General features: G+C 49.3%; 1 protein-coding gene across 9 annotated transcripts in view; it reads right to left on the reverse strand.

Annotated features, from left to right (window-relative positions):
- Positions 1–1,200: 1,200 nt before the first annotated feature.
- The window catches only part of ZNF536 (zinc finger protein 536), a 421,739-nt gene continuing 408,764 nt past the window's right edge, over positions 1,201–14,175 (reverse strand). For 8 of the 9 annotated variants that reach the window (XM_059383931.1, XM_059383936.1, XM_059383930.1 and 5 more), the window contains one exon: positions 1,201–1,587. In XM_059383931.1, coding sequence (XP_059239914.1) covers positions 1,343–1,587 — 245 coding nt within the window. In that variant the 3' untranslated portion in view covers positions 1,201–1,342. The remainder of the gene's footprint in view (positions 1,588–14,175) is intronic. The other variant, XM_059383939.1, reaches the window with a different exon arrangement.

The raw sequence follows: 14,175 nt of genomic DNA on the forward strand, positions 1-14,175 counted from the left end.
CTCAATAAATTTGGAGTATCCAATCCGTAAAAAAATCTAAAATCTACAAAAATATAGAACACATTTGTTTTACAAAAACAGACATTTGAACTCGAACAGTTTTCTTCATTAGCGATAGAGAGCAGGATGTTCAGATTTGTGTTTTTAATACAAGCTATTTCCTAAGAGCTTGTCAGAGAAGAAAATCTTGCTTCATGTCTGCGATACTTACAAAAACGAACACATTGAAACAAAGCTGATAATAAGGACCAGAGCAGCCTTCGTTCAAGTAAAATTTTTAAAAACCGTAATAAAAAAAAAAAAACTTTCCATTACGACATGAATTTCCATTTCTCACCAGCACCTTCCGTGGGTAGAGTTGGCTAGTTTTCCTCAAAAACATTTTAAATCATGTACCCCTAATCTATTTTTTTTGAGTAGCAACTTCTTTTTCATCTGAAAAAAAAAAAAAGACAATGGAGAAAAAAAAAGCATTTCCCTCAATACTGCAATTTGATCTTAAAAAAAAAAAAAAAAGGAATTACTCATCAAACCTGCAATGGGCATCTGTCTGCAGATAATTCCTGACCATGGATTCACTTGGCTCTGTGTGTGTGTGTGTGTGTGTGTGTGTGTGTGTGTTTTGTTTGTTTGTTTGTTTGTTTTTAAATGCACGTGTGACATGGCAATCCTCCGCAGCCCCCGGCAGCAGCCGTGGGCGCGGCGGGGTAGGATTTCTCCCCGAGTGCAGTTGGGACACCACGTGAATTGATTTTCTCTGCAGTGACCGCTCCAGCCTGACTGGCACCAGCGGCTGCCTCTCAGCACTTCTCATTAGGGGTTGGGGTTGGGGGGAGATGGCAGCAGCTGGTGGTAGATTATAGAGGTGTTTTCAACAATGAAAACACAGCCCCTCCATCTTCAAGGCAACACTAAATCATTTAGATGGTATCATTTTTCAGTTAAGAGCATGACTGGGGGACAAAGACGACTTCAGAGTTTGGAAGGGCCCCCCAGCTTTCTCCGGCTTGGAGGACACCAAGCCTTTCAGAAATCACTCCTCTTCCACCTGCATTGTTTAGAAGTACTTGTTGCCGGGTAACAGTTTAGCAGCCATTTTCAAGGGCTGGGGACTTGTTTTTGTGGGTTTTTTTTTTTTTTTTTGTGTGTTTTTGTGTGTTTTTTTTTTTTTTTAATATATATATATATATCTTTTTAAATTTTTTAAATGTTCTATACACTAGTTGGGGGGTTGTACATGATTTTTCTTTTTTCCCCTTGGAATGCAGTTAGCAAACTCTTTTACCAGATGCATAATCTTAAAACTGTGTAAAATAATATTGCAATATACAGGTCAGTTTGCTCAGTTACGCTCCTCCTGGGCTTTGCAGCCCTCCTCTGTTAGCTCTGCTGAGCTCCCCGCCTTGACAGCTGTGGGGTCTTCAAAATTCCCAGAAGCCTCCGAGTCGACTCTGGAGCGTTTGAACCGGCGATCGGGGTACTGACTGTTGTCAAAAGGCATACGATGGACGCAGAGGACGTGGGTCTTCAGGTTCCCCTTCTGAGAGGCACTGTAGGGACAGTATCGGCACTGAAAAGGCCTGTGACCTGCGGACACAAAGAGTGGCAGGTCAGCTCTGCTGCTTGCCCCCCACGCAGCCCCCATGGCTCAGAAGACATCATCGTTACTACCAATAGTATCAATAGTATGATTGCACTTCCTTGGCAAACATCATATGAACAAAGGGCAGAAAAGTAGCCAGTATATTTGGACAAATATTAAGTTACTTGGAGAATTAATAAGTTACCGACAAATGATAACTTGGCTGGGAATATGTAAGATCTTCCCATCTTGGGAACAGGTTTTTTTTTTTAATATTTTATTTATTTATTTGACAGGCAGAGATCACAAGTAGGCAGAGAGGCAGGCAGAGAGAGAAGAGGAAGCAGGCTCCCCACTGAGCAGAGAGCCCGATGCGGGGCTCGATCCCAGGACCCTGAGATTATGACCTGAGCCACCCAGGCATCCCTCTTGGAGACAGTTTTAATGCAGGCTTTCCTGGTGACAGAAGACAATGTTCCCGACACCTGGTTTCTTTTTCTGTGAAACGTTAGATAGCCAATATTTTAGGCTTTGCATGCCGAGACACAAAATCAAAGGTATTACGTTAGGTACCTCTATGACAAGAGAAGAAATAAATTTCCAACATTGTAGTGATGAAATTCAAACCTTCTTTTTAGATGCTGAAATTTGAATTTTGTATGCTTTCCCTGAGAGATGAAATAATTAGTGTTCCTTGTCCACCCTCCCCCCAACCATTTAAATTGTAGAAACCATCCTCAGCTGCCAGACTGTATGAAAATAGGAGAGGGATTTGGCCCCTGGACCGTGCTTTGCTGATCCCGGTTCCACACACAAAAAAAAGCCATAAATCCCTCCCCCTGGGATCCTGACTCAGGTCTCCGCACTAAGCCAGTTCACTTTCTCATCCCCCCATCAACTCTTTACAGAGAAGCAAGCGGAGCATGACACGCGGGAGAGGGAGTGTGTGTTTGCAGCGGGCTAAGAGAACCATGTGTCACGGGGGTGGAGCTAGAAGTCTAAGCTCTTAGAATTTCCAGAACCTCAGCATTTCAAGAGGAGACAGTAGAATGTGTCTGGCGGGAACCAAACTCTCCAAACGGCCAAGGCCAGTACGGTTTTAAAGAAGTTCAGGTTTTGAATAGTAACCCTTGATCTCGACTGTTTCTCAACAGGCTCTCGATCAGGACAGAAGGCGGATTCCTGGGGCAGCCCTCACAGTTCCCCATGCTCAAGGCTTCTGTTCTGCTGCCCTGCAGACGTGCACACGTTTTTGCCATCTTCAGCCACCAGGAAAGCATCTGGCTTGGGAAGTTCCAGGGGAACAATGGCATACCCCCCTGATGCTTGGAGGCCATCGAAGGGCCATTCCTGAAAGCTTGTCCGTGCTAGCCCATCCAGCACCCAGAGGGGTCAGGGCTCGGGGTTGGGTTTCATTTGCTCAGAAAAGCAAACAAGTAAATAAATGGGCCCAACCATTTATACCAGGAAACATCCAAACATCGTATTCAGCACTTTTTCTAGAACAATCATAGCAGAAGTCCTGCTAAGTAGTTAGCCAAACAGTCTTGTTCCTTCAACACTGGACACCAACCAAACATTTGGGGCTGAAGGTCACTTTCACTTCATAGGGCGCACGGGGCTCCAATCATCTTTCCTTCTTAGTGGGTTTATGGAGTGAGCACTCTCTTTCTTCCCTCCTTAGCCAACTGGTCTACAAGGACAAACCTCACCTATCCATTGAATCTTCCTCTTTCCCGTCCCCGCTAGGAGGCTGGTCCAATGTGTCCCAACTCTTGCCCAGCCTATGAACATGGTGACCTGCAGGAGGGCTTCGAGCTTCCCGGGTGTCCCACCTGCTGCCCAGCCTCCCCAGAAATACCAGAGCGGGCTCCAAACGTAGGAGTTTCACTGTGATTTCCTTGCCTTAAGGTTGGGATGGCCATCGACCATCTGAGAAATCACTGGCACCTTCAAGTCCAGCCCCAGCCACCTCTCCAGGCTTCTCTGGAGCCTCCTCCCTCCATCCACACTGAACTGAGCCATCGGTGGTCTCTGGAAGGAGGTTTCATTCCTCAAGGCCTCCACACGCTTGCTGTGTGACCGTCTCCCTGAAATACCATTTCCATGCTCTCTCTTCTTTCGAGGCTCTGCCCAACTGGGACGCCACTTGTGTGGGCCACTGTGTATCAGTTCCCCCCTGAGTAGCTGTGGGCTCCTGGACGGAACTGCTTCCTGGCACAGGGCGAGAAGGCATGAACTGATTTTGGTGTTGAATCATTATCTTATTCCTCCACCTTGCCTTTTTTGGAAGGTATTCTAAATTTTCGGGTAGCGTTTCTGCATCTTTCGCTTCCATTGTTGCGTCTAACACGAGGCTGAATTTGATCAACTTTCCCACTCGCCAAAAGCCAATTTGCAAATCTATGGACTTTGGAATGAAGAAGAAATGAAACCCAAGGAAAGTACAGTTGCTGTTGTCCCTTCTGTGGAACCTACCGCAGCAAGAACCCTGTCACTCAGCGAGAGGGGCCTGGACCTGATGGTCAATTGAGAGAAGGATTCACCGGCGTCATTCCCCTGCCTACCTTCCTGCTACCTGGTACCACATTTAGGGCTCAGTCGCTTCACCCACAGATGGCAGGGAAGGCCGTGTGCTTGTGGGGAAGGAGAGTTGAGCCTCCTACTTCTAACATGGATTTAGGAGTTTAACAAAGAATGTTAAGTGAGCCTATTCTTCATCATGTCAGACTTAGGGCATGGACAGAAGGGAGGAATCTGGATGCCAATGAGGGGCAGTGAGTTTCAAGTGGATTCCAAGATTCAACCACTCAAGTCAAGAGGTTGTTCACCCCCGTAGACACGAAATTACTAACCCAGGATCGGTGAGAGAGGATTCATGGTACCTGCTGGAATAATTCTTGAGAAAAGATGGTCCAAATCTATAGCTAATGACATAAGAACTAATTGAAGGTCATCCAAAGAACCTGAGAAGAACGGAGACACCAGTTCTCAGGAAGCCTAAGAAACGTTTTGAAGGTTTCCAGAAATATCTTCTCAGGAATAGACTTCATCTTCTGGCATGTCACCATGGGCAGCAATGTGATTGCTCACTATGCTGATTACTGTGGTTCACCAATTTATGTATCATATGGCCGTAAGTCACCAATGGACACTATCACCATGGTCTGACAAGTCTCTGGAGTCAAGAACTCTGAATAATAAATAAATGAAAATTATAAAAATAAATAAATAAAACTAGAACTCTTGGTACCGTGGTCCTAAGAGTCTAGCCCAAGTAGGGGGCAAGATGGCCAAACGGTGGTCTTATTTAATAAACCCACCTCAGGTCCCCAGGATTCAAAATGACTCTTCTGTTCTTCCACTGTTCTTGCCTGGCTATCAAGAACACTGCATGTGTTCATGTGTAGGAGGAAGTCCGTACAATATTGGGATCATCATTAATCCTGATCTTGCAATATACCTTGTAGATAGAAGCGCTGTCGGTAATGATGGTAGTTCCTGACGGTCGTGAACACCTGAGGTCCTGAAACCCTCCATAGTCCTTGACATATAATTTTGAATGTTATCCTCCTTTTGGAGCTATGGCAAGATGAGCACGTTAAGATAGAGTGAATCTGGACGGTTTGAATTTACAACAAAGTTCCACCGGATCTAAAGTACTCAGACACCCTAATTCTATGAAATCTTTACAAGAACCATGACTGCCATGTGTGATGATAGGATACACACACACACACACACACACACACACACACACCCTTCTGAGTGGCTTGCTGAAAGGTCCAGAAAAGGCTGTGTGTTCTCCCCAGGATCAAATTAAAGTGAAAGGTCTATCCTTGGGTGATGGGAAGATTTACTCCCAAACAGAAAGCTGTTGTTATGCAAAGCACTTTCAAAATCCGGTAAGTTTCTGAGTCCAGCTAACCCTGGATGAAGCCTTCCAAATTTCTCTATTTGTACACTTGACGCCCCAGGCACTGGGACAAATGCTGTGATGTCGATGTCTGTTAGCTCTTGGACAGAGACCATGAACAAGGGCTTCAGAACAAAACCCCAGATCTGAGAACTCTCAGGAATAGTTTGCTGTGGTGTTCAAATATTTGTGACCAAGAAGGGGTCCATCTGCAGGTAGAAGCAGCAGGAGGGGCCCTTGGAAGTCTGCTGCGAGCTTCTGCACTCCTGCCTGGGGTGGAGGAGGGGCTTGCGGGAAATCCTTCCTCCTCATGGAGGCAGGACACCCGGTTCCCCAAGGAGAGTCTGATGCAGCCCTCAGGGGGACAGGGCTACCGCTTGGTGAGCTTTGAACTCTGCAAATTTTCATCCATCCCCTTTGAGTGGGATAAAAACCAGCCATGCCACCTTGGTAACCCGAGAGATAGAGTTGACGATGCACCTGGTCTGCAGGTGCCATGAAGATGGTAAGGTTCAAGTTCAAAGACAGAAGAAACTCCCCCATTAACAACCAGCATGGAGACCACGGCCTCTGTCCAGGGTAGTTTCACTGAGATGCCCCGCACTCCACAGTGGCCTTTGGCCAAGATGAAGATGGGGAGCTCTCCTGGCTTGGCATGTTTGCTTTGCTCTCAGGTGTCCTCCTGCCACACACTCGGCAGCATGAGTCTGACCAGAGCTTGGGTTCAAAGCATAGTTTCGTCCCTTGAGAGGCCAGGAGGCTACTTAACCCAAACTTGAGTTTCCTCTGTGTCTGGCTGTGAGTGAGGAATGGGATCTCTTGGGGCTTCCGTTCCCACGGCTTGAAAACAGAGGCGGGGGAGGGGGAAGACTAGTCCTCCCACCATAGGATGTTGTGAGCATGGGAGGGAATCATGTGTCAAGTCTGGAAGGAATCCAGGGCTATAGAAATGTCAGCTGTCTGTCACTGTCATGCTTACTGTTCTCATTGTTGTCTTCTGGCAGCCTGTCTAAGCCGGGTCAGGGGCCTCTATGCTCTGTTCTTCATCAACGTACTGATTCAGCAGGTGCTCTCTGCCTCGGGGGGCCTTCAGTGAAAGCTTACAACATCATCTGTCCTTGGGGCATTTGCCCTTGAACTGGAGCTTTGGAAAACTGGACGACCTTCAGATTCCAAAGGAACACGTGGTTAATGGTTGCATTTCGCTTGGAGAAAGTTCAGCAAAGGGAGGTGAGGCTGGGCTTTGGGTCAGACCGCACGCCGGAAATATCTTCCCATCTAGCGGACCCTGATCTAGTCAAGGGCTAGACCAGACACACTGCTTCGAGGCAGTGTAGGCTGTGACTGAGTAGAGGTGACTGGGAGTCTCTAAGAGCTCGCCCCAGAGGAATGTGAGCCTCTCTAGGTCCTTCCACTGTCTTCACCCTCAAATCCCCCCAGAGTTTGCTGCCTTCTGCATACAGGACTCTCTGTTCTCCAAATGCTTTATACTCTTTCCTGCCACAGGACCTTTGTTCCATACTTTCTTATTCCCTAATCTGGAATGCTCTCTGCCCCTTCATTTAATCCCTGTGGTTGTCACCTCTAGCCCACCTGCCTCTGCCTCGAGAAGGAAGCCCTGTAACCCCAGACTCCCTGGTAAAGTCCATGAGGGCAAAATCTGTGGAGAGCTTCCAACAACAGTAGTAGCTGAACAAAAGCCATTAGGTCTATCTTCTCCACTAAACAGGTGGCTCCATGGTGCAGGAGCTGTGGGGGTCTGTTTTTGGGTTTTTTTTTTTTTTTGGTTATTGCCATGTCTCACCATCTAGCATAGTGCTTGGCACATCACAGATAGCCAGCAAGTTTGTTTTTTTTTTTTTTAATAAAGGAAGGGATGGATGGATGGATGGATGGATGGATGGATGGATGGATGAAGGAAAGAGAAAAAGAGAAAGAAAAGGAAGGAAGGACGGACGGACGGAGAGAGGAAGGACGGACGGAGGGAGGCAGGAAGGAAGGAAGGGGGGGGAGTGCGGGACGGAGGGAGAGAGAAAGAAAGGGAGAGAAGTACTCCTCCAGACAGAGGGACAGCCCTGACCATCGGTGCAGGGATAGGAAGCCTGGGATCAGTGCAAGGGCCTGGGAGAGGTCATAATGATGGGCGAGAAACCCAGTGAGGGAGCCAGGTAGGGGCCAGGCTCACAGGACCCACTGGGGAGCTTGGTCCTCTTTCCACAGGAGAAGGGAAGTGGGGAGGCCTTTCCCACCCTGCAGCCCCAATCCCTGTCTGCAGCTGGGGCCCTGGGTGCCCCCCACTGCCCACCCCACGGCACTCCCCTCTCTCCACCTCTCACTTTGAGACCATCAACATTTCCCATCACTGCCATGTGAAAAGTAAGTACATCATACGTTAATTTGTATTGTCACTGCGCCGTAGAGCCGTGGTAAAGAGCACATTCATTTTTAATCCACTATGAATAATATATAAATATGTATACAGTGTGGAGGGTCAAGAGGAGTAAGGAGAAAGCAAGTCGTACATTGTTTATAACAAAAGTGGGGAAACGAGGTATTTTTCTTACTTGCTGCGATGGAAATATCTGCTCTTTCTCTGTACCTAAGGGGGAGAGGAAAATGCCTCCCCTTGGGGGACCATCCATTAATTACAGCTCCACACTTGTGGGCAGAGACGCGGCTGCCTCCACGGGGCCTCCAGACTTTCCAAACTGATGGCTTCTCTTCTGGTGCAGGATGCAGTAGGAGGAGAAGGGGGAGCCCGTGGCCAGCCTCCGGTGTTTGGTCTCGGGACAACTCATTGGGCATATTTCTAGGAATTGTGTCCATTGCCCTCACAGTTGCCAGTAGGGAGACGTGCTAGAGAGAAATCTTCCCATTTTACAGGTAGAACAATCGGGCTCAGGGAGCGGAAATAGTTTTCCAAAGTCAGGAATATGCTGTTAGCTGGTTTCTGACCAGGAATTCAACCACAGGGCTGTCTCACAGCAGAGGCTCACCTTGGCTCCCTCCTGCCACTCCCTGCTAAGCACTTGTTGGAAGATTCTCCACACAGGCTATCTTTAGTCAGGACCCAGGATGCTCCAGGAGAGAGTCTATGAACACCCTGGAAGGCCGTGCATTATAGTGTATGTGCACGTGTTTGAATGATATTGCACAGATCACATGCCACGCCCCCCTTGGGGACAACAGCCATGTCTGTGACCTCAAGACACCCACAGAAGTCAGATACTGCACACATGGCTGTCACCAAGCCCCAGGACTCCAAGCTTCCATCCGTCACGCAAGTCCTGGAACCCAGCCCTCTTCCACAAGCACACGCTAAGTACCTACTGCATGCATTACCCAGAGCAGATCGCTGTGGGAATGACACAGGACTTTTAGCACCACAAGGATGGGAGGGACACCTGTTCGGCATGCCTGACACAATGCCCGAGTGACCGGCCCCATGACCTAGTGGACACCCGCTGCAGCGGAAGGGGGAAGAGGCTGAGAGTTTTTGAGGTCAGGACATCCAGCTGCTTTGAACCAGGTTCGAATTCCCAGTCAAAAGGATGGCGCAGAGGACCGGAGAGAGTCCTGGGAAAGGAAGAGCATTCTGGAGGAAGGACACGTGAGCTGTTTGGCCAGAGGCAGAGTCTACATATGGTAACAAAGGCACAGTTCCGGACATTGGAACAACGGCATCCACAAATGGAGAGAGGCAAACCCGCGAATCACGGTTCATGGTCAGCCTAAGGAAGAGGGTCCAGAAGAGGGGCATGTGTGTAAGCGGTAGGGAGTGGGGTCCCTGGGCTCGGGTGGACACAGAGACACGGACCATCCCCCTGGGCCCTCCTACTACAGAGCCACCTCTCACGCCAGGGCAGACTTTCCAATCAATCACACAGGACCCTTTTATGGTCCAATGCAATAGATGGGAAAAGATGGCACCCAGGTGAATGAAAAGGAACACTGCTGCCATAGCTTCCAGATCAGCCCCGGCCACAGCCCACTGGCACCCTGGGTGGGCTTCAACCCTGAGAAAGCTGCCCGCAGCAAGCCCATGGCTGACTCACCTGAAGGCACTTGCACTATCCTTTTTGAACTACCTTCTTTGGAGCACAGGATTATGGGGTATTTGCCAGACCCCCGGAGGGTCTCCCACCACCACCCTTTATGGAACTGTTTATTAGAAGGGCCCAGCTGGTGAGGTGGAGAGGAACAGCCCTTAGGGCCAGCTCCCATGCACAGGGCCAGGAGGCTTGGGAAGCCCATCTCTGAGCAGTACCAAGAGGACTCCTGAGCACCGCCGCTCCTTCTGGTGCACCCCAACAGGAGCGCCCTTTGCATTCCTTGAAACTAAGGACATTTGCAGGATGCATGCTGGTAGTTAAGGAAACGCCCCCTCTCCATCTACAACCAGTTGTTTATGTTAGAGATGCAGCCACTGCCCTCCCCAAAGTGAACCTGCAGAACTGGGAGGAATCCAGGTGGGGCGTGGGGGGTGGGGGGAAGGGGACCAACAAGCCATCCAGTGGGGCAGACCTCAGGGCAGTGGTCTGGGCTCCCTCCAGCCCTCCCCTGCTGCTCTCTCTGAGTGTCTGCGGCTGGCCCTGCAGCTGCCGACTGGAGGGGCTCCTGCCCAGGACTCCGGCCATGGTTAATGGGCTCAGCAGAGGCAATGAGATGGGTAAAAATATACATATACACACAGTGAGCCAACAGAAAGAGCTACCTTCTCAGTTGCACAACACACACACACACACACACACACACACACACACATATATATATAAATTTCCCTAATTCCAAATAGGCAAGAATGGTTCTAATCAGGTGCATAATTTATGTTTTCAGTTTTCAAAAAAAATATTCATCCATCTAATCAAAGATGCTAAAACACTTTGGAATACCCTTAGTATAAATAATTTCAGGTTTCAAATTTCCTGTGATTTGGGTTTTAATCTAAAACACTACCAAAAAACATTTTAAAAGCAAATTTTGATCCATGTAGCAATAGATCGGAGACATCCGTCATTGTGAACTAGTGTTCAGTTCAGTATCTATAACACAGATCTTGAGTGTATGCAGGGGTTAGTAGACACACTTATCTTTCCTTGTTCTGTCCCCTGTGTGCTCCTAGAACCCGTGACATCCCAGAGGCAGCAAGCCCATTTAGCAACCAGACTTGATTTTTCGTACCATTCTCAACAAAAGGAGCCCAGGCTGCTTGTGGAAATGGCAGATTCTAGGGCTGGGACAGGAAATAGACAAGATGGTCCTGGAGCGTCTTTAGCCAGAAAGTAAGGAATTGCTCGAAACACTACCCACTGACTGGGGTGTCAGAGTCAGTAGCTCCGAGCCAAGTGGTAGAGACCCCAAGGCCAGAGCTGGAACAATGTTAGCAACAAAGTGAATGACATAGTATCAGATGAAAACCCAAAGTAGCTACAGGCACCCACAAGTCATATTGACCTGGCTCAATGATTGAATTTTGAAGCACAAGGAGAAGACCAGACAAATGCCCCAAATATTCCACGGGCTTTATGGAATTTTCCCCTTAGAAGGTGGGCTATAACTCTCGCATTTTCACAAGGGTGGCTGGTGACTTCCTTCCCGGGGAAGTGCCTAGGAAGAGCGCAGTGTAGAGAGGGAAAAAGACCCACCTCCCAGGGCAGACACCTGAGAAACAGAACCTTAGCTGCATCACCGAGGTCCGAGTGATGGCAGTGCCCTGATTTGATACAGTGGGAATCCACCTCTCATCTTCTGCCCAGGAACCCACAACCCAAATCTAACCATGAGAAATCCCAAGTGGGAGACATTCTACAAAACTTTCCTCAAAACTCTCAAGGTCATCAAAAATAAGGAAAGTCTGAGAAACTGTAGCAGCCAAGAGTCACCTCGGGAGACGTGACAACCAGATATAAAGTAGTCCCCTTGGTGGGACCTAATGCCCACCAATGCCCAAAGGGGCATTAGGTAAAGACAAAGGAAATCTGAATAAAATATTGACTTCATAATAGTGTATCCACATTGGGTCAGTAATTGTAACAAATGTACCTTACTAATGGAAGATGCTGACCATAGAGGGTAACAAGCACCATAGGAGAATTCTCTGTACTATCTAGGCAACATTTCTGTAATTCTAAATCTATAGTAAAATAAATGTTTTATTTTACAAGTTTCTCAAAAGGTGAATTTGGTTGATTTTCAGGGGACAGTGACAGCAGGGTGCCCCAGATCCATAGACGGGTGCCCCAGATCCAGAGGCGGGGGTGGGGGGGGGGTGCATGGGAGCACCCTGCAGAGCCTGCAGTGGGGGTAGGGAGGGGGCAGGCAGGGCTGGAACACAAACCCCTGTCCAGCTCAGATTCAAGTTCAGGTAGTAGGAGAGCTCAGAAAAGGAGGCTGGGCTCCAGGAGGCAGCTGCAGAGAAAAGTGTGTGACAGGCGGTGTAGGAATCTTCCAGATCTTCTCAGTCTGGTACCCACCCCACCTCCCCCTGCTCCAGAACGATGGGACTCAGGAGCACCCTGCCCTTCCTTCCCCAGGGCCTCAGTGCAGTCCCTTCCTCGGCAACTTCACACCCAGGCTCTGGCCACTGCCATGCAGATGTTGCCTTAAATTGTGTTGATCTGTTTGCCTCCCGGCAGCCTCCACGCTGGGCTCGGCGGAGCCACCAGCCTGCCTGGGTGGGCAGGAGACTCAGCCCGAAGTGTCGCAGACCGCGGGCACTCACGGGCAACTATTGATCTAGGATCTTAAGTCATTCCCCGGATTTCATGAAAGCATTTATGTTTATCATTAAATAACCTTCAAAGGGTCAATGAACTTGCTTTCCTTTTTGGAGATTTTTAGATGTGTAATATAATAAGACTCTAACAATGCCCTGTGTTTGTCTCTGGGTGAGTGATTTCATCCTGGAGGATACTAAAGAGAGAGGACACTGCTCTCATGGCAAGACAGGAGCCAGGAACAGAGGGGCTGCCGGCTTGCCCCAGGTCACACAGCAAACCTCCCCCCTCCTGCTAAGCTCTTCTCTCCAGGCATTGCCGGAGGAGGGTGCGTGCAGGAGTTGGACCGCAGCACTCCTGCAGGTGGTTTTGCCTGGAACCAAGCTGACTGCAATTTAGATTAACAGCCTTAGAAAACAAAACAAAAACAAAAACAACAAAAACGAAACAACAATAAAAAAACTAGCAAATCAAAGTTGGATAGCATTGCTAAAATAAAGCTAGAGGGTTTTTTGTTATTTGTTTTTGTTTTTGGGTTTTTTTTTTTTGTCTCTAATAAAATATTAAGTGAAATGATTAAGGTGGTACTCGAAAGATGCCGAAGATGGCAGGGCTCCTCTTCTTCACCCTCTTCCTACCCATCTCCTCCCTCCGTGGGGATATTGGGCTAGATATAGTTGTCTAAAGTCCCCTTGGCAACAAGGTAGGCAGTAAGGACCTAAGGAGTTTAGCAAAAGCAGTGACTAGTTGTGACCTGCCTCTAGAACCCACAGCCCACCCCAGAACAACAGTGAGGGCTCTCGGGTCAGAAGGACCCCAGAAAGACGGAAAGGCAGCAGGTGCATGACTCACAGCGAGCCGGTCCTCGCATCCCATCTGGATGTGTGTCCAGCCCCTGCCCCACCAAACCTTCAGCGACTCCCTATTTCTCACCACAGCAACCTGCTCCTTAGCCTGGTTTTCCAGCTTGCAACCCCTTCTCACCTAATACCCACCACCAGGAATGTGCCCACTGTCTGCCATACCCACCCCCAGACCCACCAAAGAACCTCCTAGAAGCCTTTCTGAGGACCCAGCCGGCACAGCCCCCACTGGCACTGATCAAAGACTCCTTGCAATTGGGCACTTAACTATGTTCATCAGACATTGCCCACTAATGGCTTCCAGTGGCACAGGCTTGGAGGGTCTCTCTCTTCTCTGGGGTGAATCCAGTGGCTCTGTACAGGAGAGGGGCTGGGTAAGGAGCTTTGGAGGTTGTTTTCCTTGAGCAGTTACTTAGGAAGGGCTTGGGTCCCCACCTTGGTTGGGTGACCCCTGTGCCCAGCCCCATTTTCTCACCTTCATGGGGGCCTGGAGACACTTTGTCATGGGCAGCCCTATTTTGAACAGGCTTGCCTCAGTTTCCAGTCTTGTGAGGAGTGCACATAGCCTGACCTTGCTCCCCTCCACCCTGATCGGTGTCCTTCTCCAGTAGGAGCCACCCCTCCTGAGAGGTGACCCTCCCCAGACCCGCCCCCCCCCAGTTGTGCTCCACACCTGGGAAGCCCTGCCCTGCCCTGCTGCTCTCTTCCCCAGGAAAATCTAAGTGCTCCGTGTCCTAGAGACCCCTGGGGACTCCAGTCCAGGCTGCAACTAACCCTGCCCATCTTGAACACTCAAGCAGGACACGGGAGGGCAAGGCCATTTTCTGGCTCACTTTGGGTCACTGGGCGGTTGTGCATTTTCCTGCGTTGCCTGTGGGGGAGCTCTGTCCTTGAACCACACCCTCTCTTCCCCTGGTCCTCAGCAGGGCCATTTCCACTTCCTGTGTGAGGCTGAGATGTCAGCACCCAACCTGACCGAGCACCCCCAGAGCTCAGGTGGCCAAGCGGGCAGCTCCGTGGATTCCCTCGCGACCCTGGACAGACACTCTTTCACCTCCCCCCCTCGGAGGTCAAAGCTGGGGGGACACACACATACTT

Source organism: Mustela nigripes, chromosome 17 (genome assembly GCF_022355385.1).
Source record: "Mustela nigripes isolate SB6536 chromosome 17, MUSNIG.SB6536, whole genome shotgun sequence".
In the NCBI taxonomy this organism is placed as follows: Eukaryota; Metazoa; Chordata; class Mammalia; order Carnivora; family Mustelidae; genus Mustela; species Mustela nigripes.